We start from the raw sequence: 19,677 nt of genomic DNA, 5'->3' as shown, positions 1-19,677 counted from the left end.
ACGTTCAAAAAAAGATATATATCTGTAACAGCGCACCAGGCAGCGCTCCGCTACGCGTACTTTTCGTGTTACGGAGCTTTGTGAAGCGAAGCTTATTGGTTCTCCGGCGTCTGTAAACATTCCAAACAGTCCGTAGCGGCCGCCATCTTGTCTCTCGGTAGGATCGAGAGACAAGAGGAGGGTAAAGCGAAGGGGCAAATGACCATAAGGGGGCATAGTAGATCCTCCCTGACCCCCTAGGTTTGATGTGGAGGTTTTAAAAGGGCCCCGCGGGGCAAAAAAAAAAAGAAAAATAATAATCGAATGGCTGAATGGATTTGCACGAAACTTAGCAAAATTGTAGGGACTGGTAGCCCGATGTGCCTTTGCTAGGTCTCAATATATGTGCTCCAGTGGATTTTGAGAAATTAACGTTCAAAAAAAGATATATATCTGTAACAGCGCTCCGGGCAGCGCTCCACTTCGCGTACTTTTCGCATTACGGAGCTTTGTGAAGCGAAGCTGATTGGTTCTCCGGCGTCTGTAAACATTCCAAACAGTCCGTAGCGGCCGCCATCTTGTCTCTCGGTAGGATCGAGAGACAAGAGGAGGCCAAAGCGAAGGGGCAAATGACCATAAGGGGGCATAGTAGATCCTCCCTGACCCCATAGGTTTGATGTGGAGGCTTTAAAAGGGCTCCGCGGGGCAAAAAAAAAAAACAAAAAAAACGTTTTTTTGGTGGGGTGCGCCCGGTTAGCGTAACGGGAAGCGGACTGGGGAGCGTACTACAAGGAAAGAAGAATGATTGACTTTTAACTTATTGTATGTTTATAGACTTTTTTTTTACTTTTTTTTCTGCTGAGTGACGTCTCGGCCTATCTCCACGGGATGCAGTCCCTACCATCTCGGCGTTTAAGCCCAGGGGGACGGGTAGTGTGGGAGAGATAACGGGGCATATTATCAAGGGGGTTTATCTCCGCTTTTTTGGCTTTAAAAGCCAAGAAAGCGGAGATAAAATTATCTCCGTATTACCTAGCTGTCGCTAACACCAGTTAGCGACCGCTAGTAGGAGATAGCGACCATCTTGGGCCCCACTTTGCATGTCAGTGATATTTATCACTAATGACATGCAAAGTGGGCATGCCAAGATGTTAGCGACTGGTAACAGTCGCTAACATCGCTATCTCCTATTACCAACTTTTGGAGATATTCGCGCTAAGCGCGAATATCTCCAAAAAGTAACACCTGCCCTGAGCAGTTCTTAGCCATGTTATCCAATGGGAGGTGGATAACATGGCTAAGAGCATTAGCTCGGTAATGCATGAATATCGCTGACTTTTCAGCGATATTAATGCATTGCGGCCGTTTTTTATCGCATTTGCGATAAACCTTGATAATAGCAAGGTTTATCTGCGATAATTTCTGACGATGCTTAGCGGTAAAAAATTCGTTGCTAAGCATCGTTAGGGATAAATATCGCTTAACTTTGGTAATATGCCCCAACGTCTGTTAACGTTCGATTAGAAGGAAATCAGGAAGTGTTGAAAAACATTGTCTGCGCCATCTTGCCTTTTTTCAAATGCCACACTTTTGTCGTGCACGGCAGCCATTTTAGATGCCTTGACCAGACCCACTCTCTGCACGCTGTCGATCCTTAGCATGGCTCCCCACCCTCGCAAGCATCTCCCCCAGGCACTGGTCACCCCCGCTCTCTTTCTTATGCATGGGCAATAAACCTCCCCCCATCTGCGCTGCTCTTCCCTGAGAATCACACCCTGTGCCCGCCCGACACCTCCCTTTCGCCCTATTCACTACCGCACCCTCTGACACTCCTCTTCCTCTGTGTCCGATTGTCCAGGCCGGTCCCAGGCTATCAGCTAGCCCTGCAGATGTAGTTTATGGCCCCAGCTGTAAAGAATCACCCCTCTTCAAAGGAGTTATAGTAGATCAAGGCCCACACCCGATGAGATCCGTCACACCACACGCGTTCCTACTATCTGAAAACCATCCTGTATTGTGATTGGGGAGGGGACCGAGCCTGAAGCGGAAGATTCCAGGGATGACTCTTTGTACATCAAAGTTTTTACAATTATGTGTCACATTAAAAATATATAGCACTCCAACAAAGTAGTAGGATTATAAAACTTTAATAACTTATAAATATATACAACAAAACAAAAACAGTAAAAACATTTAAACATTTTTAGGGAAAAAGAAGGAACAATGGTCAGTAGCGGTCGGTTGTGCGTATAGTCCCAAGGCAGCACAACGTCCAGATTTCTGGACGGCACCCAGGTGATGTTGCCTGGGTGCCGCACTGATTTGGGTATCCGGCGTGGGGCGTCCCGGGGGGTGGGTCGTCAGTAGCGGTCTGTTGTGCGAATAGTTCCAAGGCAGCAGAACGCGCTGAAATGTGGATGGCACCAAGGTGATGTCCAGTAAGTTGCCGCCCTCCGAATAACGGCGTGGGGCGCCCCGGGGGGGGGGGGGGAGGCGGCGTGAACGGGCCTCCCCAGGTGGAGTCTCGTCTGCTGTAGTGGGGCGCCCCTTTACCGTTTCAGTTGCCATTCCGTCCGCTTTTGGTCCACTGTGTCAAAATCCGCAATTCAGCTGAGTTGCGCCCACTCTTGCGGTGCAGCGATAGGCGGCTGTCACAGGACTCTCAAAATGGCGGCAGGCTCTTTCCTTTTTGGGCCTGGTCCACTGAAATGGCCCTGGGACACCTTGGAAATCGGACGCTTGTCTGCTAGGTCTTGGACCCCATTCTCGAAAGCGTCCCCTCCGCCTTGAGGATTCTACAAAAGTCTTGGGGGCCCCCGACTCCTGCAGGCTTCCGGTGGGGAGCGGCTGCCATGATTGCTCACGGAATGACCACAACGGAGCCACGAGATGGTGGTGCTTTCATGCTGACGCCAGCTTCAGTCTGAAACATCCACAAACAAGGTGGGGCTTTCATCGTTTGGGAAAAAAAAAAGTTTTCATCCAATGAAAAGTGTTATTTTTAGGTCATATGACCAAGCCTTCCATCATTAGGAAACCAAAAGTAAAATGAACCAATGAAAAGTTTTATAAACAAGTCACATGACCTGTTATGCGGCATAGGGTATAAAAAGCGTAGAAAATCCGTTGGCACGTGAGGCGGCGTCAGTAGCGGACCGATGTGCGAATAGGCCGAAGGCAGCACAACGCGCCAAGATCCGGATGGCACCGAGGTGGTGTCCAGCAAGTTGCCGCACTGGTGTGGCCATCCTACAATGCTGAAAGTCGGCGTGGGGCGCCCCGTTGGCCTGTGAGATGGCGGCAGTAGCGGACCGATGTGCGAATGGGGACAAAGGCAGCGCAACAATATTTTCTGAATAGAAGACACCACAAGGCGCTGAGATGCCAAGATCCGGATGGCACCGAGGTGGTGTCTAGCAAGTTGCCGCACTGGTGTGGCCATCCTACAATGCTGAAAGTCGGCGTGGGGCGCCCCGTTGGCCTGTGAGATGGCGGCAGTAGCGGACCGATGTGCGAATGGGGCCAAAAGCAGCGCAACAATATTTTCTGAATAGAAGACACCACAAGGCGCTGAGATGCCAAGATCCGGATGGCACCGAGGTGGTGTCTAGCAAGTTGCCGCACTGGTGTGGCCATCCTACAATGCTGAAAGTCGGCGTGGGGCGCCCCGTTGGCCTGTGAGATGGTGTCAGTAGCGGACCGATGTGCGAATGGGGCCAAAGGCAGCGCAACAATATTTTCTGAATAGAAGACACCACAAGGCGCTGAGATGCCAAGATCCGGATGGCACCGAGGTGGTGTCTAGCAAGTTGCCGCACTGGTGTGGCCATCCTACAATGCTGAAAGTCGGCGTGGGGCGCCCCGTTGGCCTGTGAGATGGCGTCAGTAGCGGACCGATGTGCGAATGGGGCCAAAGGCAGCGCAACAATATTTTCTGAATAGAAGACACCACAAGGCGCTGAGATGCCAAGATCCGGATGGCACCGAGGTGGTGTCTAGCAAGTTGCCGCACTGGTGTGGCCATCCTACAATGCTGAAAGTAGGCGTGGGGCGCCCCGTTGGCCTGTGAGGTGGCGTCAGTAGCGGACCGATGTGCGAATAGGGCCAAAGGCAGCGCAACAATATTTTCTGAATAGAAGACACCACAAGGCGCTGAGATTCGGTTAGGTGGTGTCTAGCAAGTTGCCGCACTGGTGTGGCCATCCTACAATCCTGCTCCGAATAACGGCGTGGGGTGCCCGAAGGGGGGGGGGGGAGGCGGCGTGAACGGGCCTTCCTAGGTGGAGGCTCGTCTGCTGTAGTGGGGCGCCCCTTTACCGTTTCAGTTGCCATTCAGCTGAGTTTCGGCCGCTCTTGATGCTACAGCGACAGGCGGCTGCAACAGGACTCTCAAAATGGCGGCCTGTTCTTTGGATTTGGGCCTGGTCCACTAAAATGGCCCTGGGACACCTTAGAACTCGGACGCTCGAATTTTTTTTCCTTTCCTCTACATGCAAAAAAAGGTAAATGCCCGGTACATTACACCCTTCATCTGCCACGATGTACTCTCCAGAGGAACCGAAAAAAAATATAGTTATGGTAACTATACCATGCATCGTCATATGGAGAGGTGGCACCGATTAATTATAGTGCTGCATAAAAGAGAGATTTGGAGGAGAACCCCCGACCTGCCAGTACATTCATCAAAGAAGTGGCACTGACAGCATCAGAGGCAAGGGAAACGGTCCCAAATATTTAGAAGAACTTTGGAAAGATTAAAATGACATGTTTAGATTGTGGCAAATTAATTTCATGTGGACAGATGAGTGTTACTCTAATAAATACAGCATATGAACATCATCATAGTCGATGGTTGGTAGAGACATTTTGACTATATCCTGGACCTGCCCGTCCTCGCCCAAAATGGCGCCGGAATAAATGGGACTCGTAACTCCTTGTTGTGTACTGGTTGCACAACCTTGATATCACGAGATACGTATGGAGTTTTGAAGCACATGGCGGGCGGGGACGAGAATAGATTGAATATTTCGATATCCCTATTGATATTAAGTTCTGATGTGTTATTGATTACTGTACTATTGAAAGTTCGAATTAACGTCACCCATGGTACTTGCCCGCAAATGTATATCTAGATAATTTTATTGTAACTGGCCCTGTCGTATTTTAATTATAAAATGTACGTCCACCGATTCCGCAACTGTTAGACACCTTAGTTCTTGCAACCTAATGGCCCGCCCGTTACGTTCCTCTACAGTGTAAATGTCTACTCATCATATACGATTACAGTTTGCTCCGTGGCCGGCCCACGTGGTTATAGGCCCGTATTTGTATAATGACATTTTCACAATAAAGGTTTTTAAAAGAAAACATGGTAGTAGTATATACATTGGTAAAGTTTTTAATAATAGTCACTGTTTTAGAATCAGTAAAAGGCAATTGAAATAAAGCAGACCAATTACATGAAGGGTAAAAGGTATAATACGCAGGAACGCAGTAAAGATAAATGGTCAAGGGCTGTTGTGTTTTCTACTCCTGCAACATAAAGTGATCGATAAGAATCTCATATTCAGGCGTATCGGCGACTAAGACAGCAGGCCGACCCTCTTTTGCTCAACGGCTCCGTCATGGGACGAAGAAACGCCCTTTTTCTCGAAAAAGGAATATATTTTACTTGCAGGACAGTTGTAAATTTTCCGGGAAAGTACATTAGCCTGGAACATTATAACATATATTTAAGAAAAAATAATGTTCGAAAGTAATACAAAGCGTAATTTTTAGGTCATATGACCAAGCCTTTCATCATTAGAATAAGAAAAGTAAAATGAACCAATGAAAAGTTTTATTAACAAGTCACATGACCTGTTATGCTTACGTTACGCGCTGCGCGTCGCGCCCCGGATCACTTCCGGATGCGCTAACGCGGCGCGTCATATGACGCATTACTCGACAACGCAGGTCCAGAATATAGTCAAAATGTCTCCACCAACCAGCGGTCGGAACACAACCCCTTTCAGCAGGCTAAATAGTTCTGTTAAATGACAACAGAAGGGACAGGCAACAAGAACCATCAGTCAAAGAGGGGAGGGCTAGTTCTTCTCTACCGGGTCACGTTGGGGCGCTACCGGAACTGATCGAATTGGTAGTCTACAGTGTTTCTGGATGTTTCAGACTGAAGCTGGCGTTAGCATGAGAGCACCACCATTTCGTAGCTCCGTCGTGGCCATTCCACGAGCAATAATGCTAGCCGCTCCCCACCAGAAGCCTGCGGGAGTCGGGGGCCCCCAAGACTTTTGTAGAATCTTCAAGGCTGAGGGGACGCTTTCGAGAATGGAGCCCAATCTCTAGCAGACAAGCGTCCGAGTTCCAAGGTGTCGCAGGGCAATTTTAGTGGACCACGCCCAAATCTGAAGAGCCGGCCGCCATTTTGAGAGTCCTGTGGCAGTCGCCTATCGCTGCACCGCAAGAGCGGGAGCAACTCAACTACATGGTGAGCGAGACGCTGTAGTCGAAAGAGCGGGCGGTAAACAGCTGAATAGCGGAAGAGGCACAGTGTAGCAAAAGCGGGCGGAATGGCAACTGAAATGGTAAAGGGGCGCCCCACTACAGCGTGTCTTTAGGTGAAACGGATTGTGGGACAAGGTCAATAATGGAAGAGTTACCAAAAGGCAAAAAGTTCCGCTTGATCCCGGGAGCCGGCCACCTATGTCGGGGCGATCTCAGGCTACACCAGGAGAACACGACTTGGGGAGGGAGCCGGAGCCAAGCGCCCCCTCCGAGTCCGCGCCATCACACCGTCCCTCGGGGGCCTCCGTCAAGCGGTTCAGGGTGGCACCGCATCACATTGTTCACAAATGCAGTCACGTCCTCAAACAGCCCCCACTTTACTTTGAGAATAGTGAAGCTGAAGCAAGTGCAAATAGGCTTCAGACAGTGTTACAAGCACTCCTCAAAACTTTGAACCATCAGAGTCCATGAGTTTCATGCTCGATCGATTGAGCTAGCCGGATCGGGCAACAAAAAGTATAAAATAGTTATGTAAATAGTTGTTTAATAAAATGTTTTACCCTGTTACTTTGCTGGTGTGTTGTATATATTTGTAATATTTGCATAGAGTTTATCGTTATTTTGGGCGGGGTGGGTGGCGGAGCCGAGCTGTATTGCAGCCATCATGGTGTGGAGTTCAGTTCATCTCACTAGTTTCGTATTTGTCATGAGGGGTTGTTCCTAATGTTTCTATTTTAGCGAAGTCAAAAAGAGATCCCATTAGTGGCCTACTGATTTTGCTCGATTCCTTTTGTTTTTTTACACGATTTTTCGCTATCTGCAAAGACTAAACAGAGTATTGCGACTCTGTGCTTGTTTGTAAATAGAGAATGAACCAAAGAGAACCAATTCTAAAACAGTAAATGCTTGGATAACAATCAATCAAATGGAGAGAGAAGCAGGCACGACCGATTACAACGGGGGCAAAGGCCTGCGTTAACTACCTTTCACTATCTGCAAAGAGAGAGTACTCCTAATAGAAATGAGGGGGGGGGGGCAGCATTCAAAGCAGATCAGTGTGCATAAACACGAAAATGTTTTTTCTTACCACGTACTTGACATTCGACAGCTTATGATATTTGCTATTAAAAAACCATTGAAATTCACTGAAAAAACCATAGGTTATAGACCATATATAGTTAGGAATTAGCATTTACAAAACCTTGAAAATTCACTGAAAAAACCATAGGTTATAGACCATATATAGTTAGGAATTAGCATTTAAAAAACCTTATTTTACTCACACAAAACCATTGAAATTCCATATATAGTTAGTTGTACTAACTATATATCGCGCACCCGCAATCCACTGCTGATCATGTCACATATTACATCATTCATGACATGGTCAGTGACATCACTGATGACATCACTGATGACATCTCAAATGACATCACTGATGACATCACTGATGACATCTCAAATGACATCACTGATGACATCACTGATGACATCTCAAATGACATCACTGATGACATCACTGATGACATCTCAAATGACATTACTGATCACATCACTGATGACATCATTCATGTGATAATACGATGAACCTCTTCAGACTCTAATATAACCTTAGATACACTCAGTGTAAACACAGACTCACAGATTGTCACTCATCCATGAAGTTACACACACACCTAGTCAGTCATGCAAACAATCAATCACACCTCCATTTCCTCAACTATACAGTTATACACACCTTACTTATTCAAACATATACTAACACATATTTACTCTCTTTTACAATCCCTAATACAAGTTCACAATCATCCATACAGCCACTCACACATTCACTGGCTCTTATGCACAGTTATTTATATATGCCAACTCTCACATGTACTATGTTTTACATATGTACTTACTTTGACATGTAGCACTGAGATATCCATTCACTCACCAATACACTCATGCACACAGTCAACCGCCCATAAAGCTGTTTCCACATGCACTTTTGAACCCATACATCTAGTGAATCAACTGCTCACACATCTATGCACAGAGTCATACACCTCCCAGCCACCCACACACACACTCAGTCTCCCATACAAATACTTGGGCAACCAATCAATAACCCATATAGTTTCTCATATAGCTACTGAACAACACATGCAGCAGTTTTCAGAACAACAGACATAATGATGCACAAATTAAGACAGTTTAGTCACTAACCCATGCACTCAGTGAGACACATTTAATCACTCACTCATACAGTCAGTCATGCACCTACTAAATCCTTCATCCAGACACTTATACATCCACTCAAGACATATTTTAACTTTACAGAAAAATACAGTCACTGGATGTTGTCATCAGTGATGTCATCAGTGATGTCATTTGAGATGTCATCAGTGATGTCATCAGTGATGTCATTTGAGATGTCATCAGTGATGTCATCAGTGATGTCACTGACCATGTCATGAATGATGTAATATGTGACATGATCAGCAGTGGATTGCGGGTGCGCGATATATAGTTAGTACAACTAACTATATATGGAATTTCAAGGATGTATGACGTTATAACGCATACTATTACTCCGCAGACCATTACAACGCGACTTTTACTCCGCATACCGTTACAACGCATAGCGCCTTGGGGCGCTGGATAGTGGTAAGTATAATTTACTATTCTAACTCCAGTCCCCGTGGACCCTAGGGAAGGTGTTGGATAGTAAATTATACTTATTCCCTATCCTAGAGCGCCCCCCAGCGCAATGCGTTGTAATGGTATGCGGAGTAAAAGTCGCGTTGTAATGGTAGTGCGGAGTAAAAGATCCGTTGTAACGGGTGTATACCGAATTTCAATGGTTTTGTGTGAGTAAAATAAGGTTTTTTAAATGCTAATTCCTAACTATATATGGTCTATAACCTATGGTTTTTTCAGTGAATATATATATATATATATATATATATATATATTACCTACTGGCGGTCGCCAGTAGGTATATATAGTTAGGATTTTTTCTCTATGGGTTTTTTGAAAATTCTATGTCTAATAACTTTGGCGTTTGTGGACGGAATTGGTTGAAATTTTCAGGAAAATGGCACATTTTGTTTCTGAGCAGCCCCTGAAAATTTTGGGGGGGTTCGTCAAGGGGGGGCCGAGAAAAAAGGGGGGTCCCAAAACGTGTTTTTAACATTGAGTTTTCCATAGGGCGGTTGGCCTCACTTTTAGCCCGAACGGCTGAATGGATTTGCACGAAACTTGGCAAAATTGTAGGGACTGGTAGCCCGATGTGCCTTTTGTAGGTCTCAATATATGTGCTCCAGTGGATTTTGAGAAATTAACGTTTAAAAAAATATATATATCTGTAACAGCGGACCGGGCAGCGCTCTGGTTCGCGGACTTTTCGCGCAACGGAGCTTTGTGAAGCGAAGCTGATTGGTTCTCCGGCGTCTGTCAACATTCCAAACAGTCCGTAGCGGCCGCCATCTTGTCTCTCGGTAGGATCGAGAGACAAGAGGAGGCCGAAGCGAAGGGGCAAATGACCATAAGGGGGCATAGTACATTGTCGCTCACCCCCTAGGTTTGATGTGGAGGTTTTAAAAGGGCCCCGCGGGGCAAAAAAAAATAAAAATAATAATAATCGAACAGCTGAATGGATTTGCACGAAAGTTGGCAAAATTGTAGGGACTGGTAGCCCGATGTGCCTTTGCTAGATCTCAATATATGTGCTCCAGTGGATTTTGAGAAATTAACGTTCAAAAAAAGATATATATCTGTAACAGCGCACCGCTTCGCGTACTTTTCGCGTTACGGAGCTTTGCGAAGCGAAGCTGATTGGCTCTCCGGCGTCTGTAAACATTCCAAACAGTCCGTAGCGGCCGCCATCTTGTCTCTCGGTAGGATCAAGAGACAAGAGGAGGCCAAAGCGAAGGGGCAAATGACCATAAGGGGGAATAGTAGATCGTCGGTGACCCCCTACGTTTGATGTGGAGGTTTTAAAAGGGCACCGCGGGGCAAAAAAAATAATAATAATAATAATCGAACGGCTGAATGGATTTGCACGAAACTTGGCAAAATTGTAGGGACTGGTAGCCCGATGTGCCTTTGCTAGGTCTCAATATATGTGCTCTAGTGGATTTTGAGAAATTAACGTTCAAAAAAAGATATTTATCTGTAACAGCGCTCCGCTTCTCGTACTTTTCGCGTTACGGAGGTTTGCGAAGCTGATTGGTTTTTCGGCGTCTGTAAACATTCCAAACAGTCCGTAGCGGCCGCCATCTTGTCTCTCGGTAGGATCGAGAGACAAGAGGAGGCCAAAGCGAAGGGGCAAATGACCATAAGGGGGCATAGTAGATCCTCCCTGACCCCCTAGGTTTGATGTGGAGGCTTTGAAAGGGTCTCGCAGGGCAAAAAAAAAATATACCGTTTTTTTAGTTTTTTTGCGTGGAGTGCGCCCGGTTCGCGAACCGGGAAGCGGTCTGGGGAGCGTACTTTCTTGAAAATTAGTGAAAAAAGTTAGAGTAAAATAATAATTGTGAGTGATCAGATGTAGGGTAGCTCTGAGAAGAGCTTTTGGGTTTATGGTACATTTAGGTACTTATAAGTAGGTACCAATGCACAGTCTTAAATTCAGAGTGAAAACTCTGTTGCCCTCATCTGAGAAGTGAACTCCATCTGCTCTGTAGATATCTTGCATGTAGTAACGCAAGTTATTGTTGTACAGGGAGCCCATTCCATGGTCTCTCATGTAAGCTGAAACAGATTTGTTTACATGCTTCCTCGATTTCTCAATTTGTGGACAAAATTGGTTCGACCACCTCCATTTCTGTCTTTGGCATATATTTGAATATACCAAGGCAGTCTGAGGAAAAAGTGCCATCAATTGCTCAAAGGTGTCCTTTAAAAGCATTTCCAGACCTACCCCAGTCAAAGTGCCCAAATCATTACCTCCACAGTGCACAATTAACAGGTCAGGTTTTGGCAAATGCATAAAGGTTTTCACCAATGGTATCAATTGGTGACATTTTAATCCTCTGTGGCCAAACCACTTAATTTCCACATCTTGTAAATTGAGGTTAGGTAAATTCCTGTTTTCAGCGTACCTTTGAGCCCAATAGATGTAGCTATGTCCAACAATCCAGACAGAAAACATGGCGAGAGAAGGTTCTCCTGCAGTCAGATGAAGTGTGGCAATGAAATGGCAGTTGAAAAAATGAGAGTCTAAAATGAAAAAAACTGAGGAGTTTCTGTGTTAATGAAGCAGTAAGAGTGATTGGTGGATTTTGATTGCTAAAAACAGAAAGTTAGTGTGCATGGATGAGTTCGTTGAAAGATGTATTTTGAGTGGCGAAGAAAAAATCATTAAATGAAAGAATGCTTTGGATATGCAGGTGCACTGAGAGTTCAGAGTTCAATTGCAACATTGTTGTGTGAGAGGTCTTGCAAGAGGTGGTTGCTATGCAGAAAAAGCAGAGAGGGGGCAGAGGGGGGAAGGGTTTTGCTTTGAAAAAAAGTGAGGGAAGAGTTTTGATTGGGTGACATGAGAGATCTGTGTGAGGAATTACAGCATTTCTGTGCTTTTGATAGCTGCAGACTCTGGAGTGCATACCTTTTGCTCTGCTGAAGACAAATTGGTGTGTTTCTGAGACTGTTTTGAAACTCAAAGTATTTGCTAAGGTGAGAAAAAATTTCTTTAATTTAGATAGAAAATAGTGTGCTTTAAGGAGAAAATTATGAAGAAAGTTGTGTTTTTCAAATGTTGCTTTGTCTCAAGTGTTTCAGAAATAGATTTTGTTTCTTTGAGAAATTGTAATTGGAGAACATGTGAAGTATTAGTACTGACAGGGCTTTTATGTGCATAGGAGCTGTGGAGTGTTTTCAAATTATGACTTGTAAATCGTTTTTGAGAAAAAGCAATGGTTTTAATATTGATGAGAAGGACATAATGGTGTCTGCTTCTTTATAAGGTAATTGAGAGTCTCTGATGTTATTTTTCCCATTTCAATGTAAGAAGTTTGTCTGTGGAGCAAATTGCTTGTAAATATGCTCCCACCTGTGCATGGCAAATTTAGATTTTGAATGTTTCACTGAAAAAACCATAGGTTATAGACCATATATAGTTAGGAATTAGCATTTACAAAACCTTGAAAATTCACTGAAAAAACCATAGGTTATAGACCATATATAGTTAGGAATTAGCATTTAAAAAACCTTATTTTACTCACACAAAACCATTGAAATTCCATATATAGTTAGTTGCACTAACTATATATCGTGCACCCGCAATCCACTGCTGATCATGTCACATATTACATCATTCATGACATGGTCAGTGACATCACTGATGACATCACTGATGACATCTCAAATGACATCACTGATGACATCACTGATGACATCTCATTTGACATCATTCTTGTGCTAATACGATAAACCTCTTCAGACTCTAATATAACCTTAGATACACTCAGTGTATACAGACACTCACACACTGCCACTCATCCATGGAGTTACTCACACACCCAGTCAGTCATGCAAAGAAACAATCTCACCTCCATTTCTTCAACTATACAGTTAAACACACCTTACTTATTGAAACATATACTAACACATATTTACTCTCTTATACAATCCCTGATACAAGTTCACAATGATCGATACAACCACTCACTCATTCAGGGGCTCTCATGCACAGTTATTTATATATGCCAACTCTCACATGTACTGTGTTTTACATATGTACTTACTATGACATGTAGCATTGAGATATCCATTCACTCATCAATACACTCATGCACACAGTCAACTGCCCATGTAGCTGTTTCCACATGCACTCTTGAACTCATACACCTAGTGAATAAACTGCTCACACATCTATGCATAGAGTCACACACCTTCCAGCCACCCCCACACAAACTCAATCTCCCATAGAAATACTTGGGCAACCAATGAATAACACATATAGCCTCTCGTATAGCTAATGATCAACACATGCAGCAGTTTACAGAACAACAGACATAATGATGCACAAATTAAGACAGTTTAGTCACTAACCCATGCATTCAGTGAGACACATTTAATCACTCACTCATACAGTCAGTCACGCACCTACTAAATCCTTCATCCAGACACTTATACATCCACTCATTCTTCAATATGTAAGACATATTTTAACTTTACAGAAACATACAGTCACTGGATGTTGTCATCAGTGATGTCATCAGTGATGTCATTTGAGATGTCATCAGTGATGTCATCAGTGATGTCACTGACCATGTCATGAATGATGTAATATGTGACATGATCAGCAGTGGATTGCGGGTGCACGATATATAGTTAGTGCAACTAACTATATATGGAATTTCAATGGTTTTGTGTGAGTAAAATAAGGTTTTTTAAATGCTAATTCCTAACTATATATGGTCTATAACCTATGGTTTTTTCAGTGAATATATATATATATATATATTTAGTACTACGTAGAAGGTTGCTACATATATATGTATATACAATATTTAAGAAGTGGTTCAGGGTCCCTGCGCATGGGCAGGACTTTTCAGGGCTGAAGAATTTGTTGAGGATTCCCCTGAAAGAGAAATAAAGATATTACACCTTGTTACACCTCACCTGGGGAGGCATAGCATGTTGATGCATTCCCAGGTCTCCCAGTGTTGGGACATTTGGGAATGCACCAAAATCCATGAGTGCATGCTTGGGAACTCCCACACCCCAGCCATCGAACGCCTCCCCAGGGCAGAGTAATGCAATGCAGCAATTTGCACAGTGTTGCGTTACTCCAGATTTATCAAACCATGCAGGGCCACACAATCTGCCCCTAACTAAGCATGGTAAACAACGCAAATTAGCAACTCTTGTGTGCGTGTAGACACTATAGTACAGGCTTGTTTTTTAATGTCTGTGTTCTTCTCCTACTGGCATGTTGTGTGCTTCTTGCTTGCCATGTGGATTGCTTTTTGATTGTCCCTTGCACGCACACAAATCTTCATCCCCATTTTCTCCTCCTGCCCACTCCAACCTGCTGCTGGTCAACTCATACCTGACTTCTGGTGCTTGAAGTGGTGTTTGACGTGATAGGCCTTCAGTCCGTACAAGTAGGTTCCCTCTGGTGGTGCACCATAGTGTAGGTAGTAGTGGGTCATGTCATAGATGATGTAGCCACATAGAATACCAGACAATAATGACTTTGCTATGATATTTGGCAAGACGAGATGTGCTAATCCATAAATAGCTCCAAACAACAGTGATGCTGGCACTGGGGGGAAGACCAGCCTTGAGCCATCATAAGGAGACTGGAAGGAAACAGAAGAGACACAGCATGAGCAGAGTAGTTATAACATACAGGCACCATAACCCAACTTGAATATATGAGACATGTTTGTCCAGCGGTGTTCCTCTCTTTTCATAACTTTGAGGGATCCTCTTGTGACCAATACTCTAGAATCTTAAGTCTGGAACAGTGGCCTAGCTCTGGAGCATTATTTTTAGTAGTTGTAGTTAGTAGTTGTGTGATGTCTACTAAAACTGCAGTGTTGGGTTGTGATTAAATCTTTGCCACATACACAAGACTGCTGTTGAACACTTCCAGCAATTACCTTTATCTCAAGGGGTATTTGGTGTGCAAGCGTGCCAATCATGAATACAACTAATGCTCAGAAATGCATGTATGTCTTAGTTCCTACAGAGACACACACAAACACAAACTTATTTTCATACACAACAAAATTCTGAGTGCAAGAAGCATCACTCCAGAGTAAACACTTTAACCATATTATAGTTTATAGAACGTAACATATAGCTCAATGGGGGCATGGTAACACACTCAGCAATTTTCAAGGCTTTATTAATGGGCAAGTTTGACCTCATTGGTTCTATGCCTCGGCTTTCATGCCCTTTATCCATTTGAATCCCCTGATTTTCCAGCCATTTGAGAAGGTCCAGCCCTGATTTTTGCTCAAACCTCGCTGGTAGTCCACCATTAGTCTCCACCAACACTTATATTTCTCAATTGGTTTATGATGGTGAGTAAAATGGCTTCATTAACATGGGGGCCTTTCATCTGACTTTATAGGTAATGCTTCTAGGGAGGCGTCCTATGCTCCTAGTTTAGCACGTTTGGCGGTTTTTGGTGTCATTGCGCTGATCGGTTATTTCTACTATTACATGGCAGATCACATTGGCTCTCTGCACTGGGTCCGGAATGTTCTTATTAACTGATTGGTTTTGACAGTGTGCAGATCTCTATTTTGAAATCTTTTTATGGATGAAAGGAATCCATTCCACTGAACGCAGAGGAGTGAGTCGGTGAGAAATCTACAGTTAGATAGAGTAACCACCAGAAAGAGCATTACCAAAGATTAGTAACTTGTGCTTCTAATGGATACCCTTGTGCCAAAGCAGTACCTCCTGAGGTAGTAGGTCTGTGGAGTGGCGCAGATCAGAATATCCTACAGGACGGAATGGGCAAAGTGCTCCTCATGCCAGACCTGGCTATCAAGGCATTAATGGTTTGTGAATATATGGATTGATGCCCACATCATGACCTGACAGATGTCCAAAACAGACACTCTGGGCTAGATTATGATGTCAGTTGGACTTACCTCTGTCCGACACCGTTGCGGTCTCAGGACCGACCAACCTCCGGTCAGCGGTCCTGACACCGCTATTACAATGCAGCTGTGCATGGTGTGGTCGTGTACTCCCATTTCTCTATGGGAGCTTGTGAGTTTCTGTTAATCACTGGCAGGCACCACATGGTGCAGGGATTAACAAGGGAGCACCATAGGTGCCCACTTGGCCCCAAACTGGAGGCCACAGGGGGCACCTGAGGGCCTGCTTGGGGCCACCAAAGTCACTTTCCGACAAGCTTTCCATGTCAGAAAGCCCAATTCACAAGCTGGTGTTAACAGCCCATATCACCGGTTTACCTGTGATAGCAGCCGCAAAAAACATCGCCACAGATGACCCCCGCAACTCTTGCTAATGAGATGCAGAGTAGGCATTCACTGCAAAAAGCCGCAACAACAACACTCTGCAACATTTTCAATGACCAGCCAGATAGGCGATAAGATCACCAACCACGCGATAAGGCGTGTTAGCAGCAGGAAATTAACACCTGCTCTGACCTGGTGTAAAGTCGGACGACAGCCTGCACCAGAAAAGGGAGCCCAGCCAAGAGCCACACCTGCGCGGATCCCCAACAGGGCCACAACACCAACCGCCATCAACCCCAGGACCCCTCCACCCTCCGGACCAACACTGAGGCAGCGCATACAAAGACAGCGACCTACAGAAAACGTACCAACCTCACAGACTCAACATCAGAGAATGTCATTGCCCACTACATGCTCAAAGGGACAACCATCCTCCGCATCCTGACCACCATTGTCCACAGGCTGACAGTGCCCAAACAGAAGACAACCAACATCTCACCTCAGACAAAGCTGCTGGCCGAGCTGCACATGTTGGCCTCTGGTACACTCTGGTACACTCCAACCAACAACCGCCTGAGACGGAGGAGTCACACAGCCAGCCCAATCCAAGTCCCTCACAAGGGTCATGGATGGCACCATCAGCTTGGTACCCCACTATCTATACTTCCCCCACACTGCACAAGAACAGCCCGGGACCAAGCAAGGCTTCTAAGCCGTAGCTGGCTTCCCACACGTGTTGTGGGCAATTGATTGTACACATGTCCTACTTGTGCCCCCTTTTCAACACTGCACACAATAACCGCAACAGAAAGCCCACATATTCCACTAATGTCCAGGCTATAAAGGGACAACAGGGGAATCTCCACTAACGTCGTCGCCAACCATCCAGGCAGTGTGCATGATCCCTACATCTTCCGACAGTCCATCATCAACCTGCGCTACCAGAATGCCAACCATGGAAATGCATTGCTCGTTGGCAAACACCAAATGAACACACCAACACCTCAACTCCACAATCATGCAACTCACAACACTAGTTATGCACATGACACAAGCTCACATACAACATGCCGAGCAACATGCACACCCACCAGACACACCAGAACAACTTACTGTGGGAACCTGGGCCAGCCATGCACATTAGCCATCAATGGCATGGCACCTCAGCTACACAATAGCAGAATGTGGGAAGAGGTATGAATGAGAATGTACACAATGCCAAGTGTGGCATGGATGTGCTGGCCAGACTGCAGTATGCAGACCACACACATACCCATTTCGACACACACTGCTGGTGTTTGGAGTGTAGTGGACAGTGGACGCAACCAATCATGTCACCCCAGCCAGTGGGGAAGATCGTGGAAATGTAGCTTGTTATGTCTCACCAGTAAGCGTGAGCGGAGTGGGCTGGCCTGCATAGGGGTGTGAATAAAAGGCACGTAACTCTGGTCGAGGTCCTCTTCCGGAATGCCTGTCTCTGCCAGGGCAGCGCCTCTCACTCCGCCACAAGGCTGACGCCGTCGCCGTGAGCAGGGTTGCCTGTGATCCTGTGCACCTGCTGCACCCCGGGACCCTGTCCCTGAACCAGTCTAGCCCGCCCCTGGGCACCCAGGCCTCAATGCCCACCTGCCGTGTCAAAGAGGGCCCACCAAGTGTTGGTGCAAGTTCCAAGGTCGAGGCCCGCGACCTTGGCAGCCTCCTCAGACCATCACAGCCTCTGCGACACATGCCCGCAGTACTCCTTTCTCGTTGACGTACTCTACCGGCATATACAGTGGACTAGTAGGTCACACCTTTGGAACTGAGTCTTGATTACACCATGGCAGAGAACATTAATTATGGCAGAAATTATGTCACTATACTCCCTTCTATGTGGTGCCACCAAGTCTGTGCATAGCATTACAACCACACATGTCTGTGGGCCCACGCAGACTACTGCCCTCAGGCCACACTGCGCTCAAGTAGATCGCATATTTGGAACTGAATCTTGATTTAGCAATGGCCGAGTTCATATCATTGTACCGACATCATCGCAGACTGCATCCACTCTCAGCTCCGGTGCCACTAAGTCTGCTCCCCAACATTCATGGACAGTCTCTGGTCAAACTTTGGTGGCGTCTGAGTCTATGGACTAGGGGATAGTTTTCATCCTCATGTAGCTGATACTGAATTGGTGTAGAAAACGAGGCTGTAGCATTCCCCTCCTCAATTTGCCGCTTCCGGATGGCTTCTTACCTCTGCATCATGCCCTGGAGGACACCTTCCACTGTTTCTTGCAACCCTCCGCCACATTCACCTCAGACATTGATGAGGACCCGCTCAGTCCGCGTATCCCTGCCTCAGTGCACAGCATGTCACCGTCCTGTGGCAGTGTGCCTGTGCCGGCTGCAGTGCATCTGGGGCCACTAACACTGTGCTGGTCAAGTCAGGGACCCTTTCTTCTGAGATATTGGATGGCCTATGAGACAATGGCCTTGGGGCCATCAACGCCATGTGTCTGTGGCCCTGCGCTGTCCGCTGCCTCCGGCCTCAACTGCGGTCCACCAGAGCTCACACATCAATTTGAGTGCTGACCAGCCCAGATGTTGCATCAGCGCAGGAGGCAAACGCCACCACCGCCAGGACCACCTCCAACCACCAACTGCCAGAATCGCAACAGTCATACTGGCAGACTGACTGAGTTGCTCACACCTGTCGTGGATGTCATCATCTGCCTGATTCCCTGCTCAGCACTGCAGGTGTCACTAACTCAGTGCACCGCAACCCATGGACAGATTGAGTTTTGTGCTGTGGAGAGGTTACGCAGCAATGTCAAACTAAACAAACACCTCTGGTAACCAGGTTTAGACAGGGCGCACTACCGTAATTCAAGGTCTAGTAGCTATGTAATACATACATACAGTGCTTCAAAAGGGTGGAAAAGAGGTTGGCTACCAGACAACCTCACAGTGCCTACTAAGTGGGTATTCAAAGTACAGAAAAAATTCCTCCCTGAGCACTACCTGAAATAAAAATAATGTTAATAGAAGTAAACTTAAAGGAACCTATTATTTCAAATCAGATACAGCCAATAAGGAAACAATATCAGTACAAATCGTAAATCTCAAAGCAAGTCACGCTTCACCAATCAGTTCTTTGTGTTGTCCAGGATTCAAATTCTTCCAATTTAGTCTTGTCCAAAAAAGTCTTTTATTTCAAATCAAATGTCAGCAGTTCCAAAATTACATCCACTCTGTAAAAAGGCAGCCACCACGTGTTT

The 19,677-nt window shown here is 45.7% G+C and overlaps 1 protein-coding gene across 2 annotated transcripts in view; it reads right to left on the bottom strand.

Moving 5' to 3' along the window:
- Window positions 1-19,677, bottom strand: part of FA2H (fatty acid 2-hydroxylase) — a 718,995-nt gene that overhangs the window by 83,530 nt on the left and 615,788 nt on the right. For both annotated transcript variants that reach the window (XR_013603655.1, XM_078669850.1), the window contains exon 6: window positions 14,525-14,777. Coding sequence is in view for 1 of the 2 variants with exons in the window: in XM_078669850.1 (XP_078525976.1) it covers window positions 14,525-14,777 (253 nt within the window). In the remaining variant the exon portion in view is untranslated. The remainder of the gene's footprint in view (window positions 1-14,524; window positions 14,778-19,677) is intronic.

This window comes from Lissotriton helveticus, chromosome 12, assembly GCF_964261635.1.
Source record: "Lissotriton helveticus chromosome 12, aLisHel1.1, whole genome shotgun sequence".
In the NCBI taxonomy this organism is placed as follows: domain Eukaryota; kingdom Metazoa; phylum Chordata; class Amphibia; order Caudata; family Salamandridae; genus Lissotriton; species Lissotriton helveticus.
Note: the sequence above shows the minus strand (reverse complement) of the source record. Positions and strands in the feature narration are given on the sequence as shown.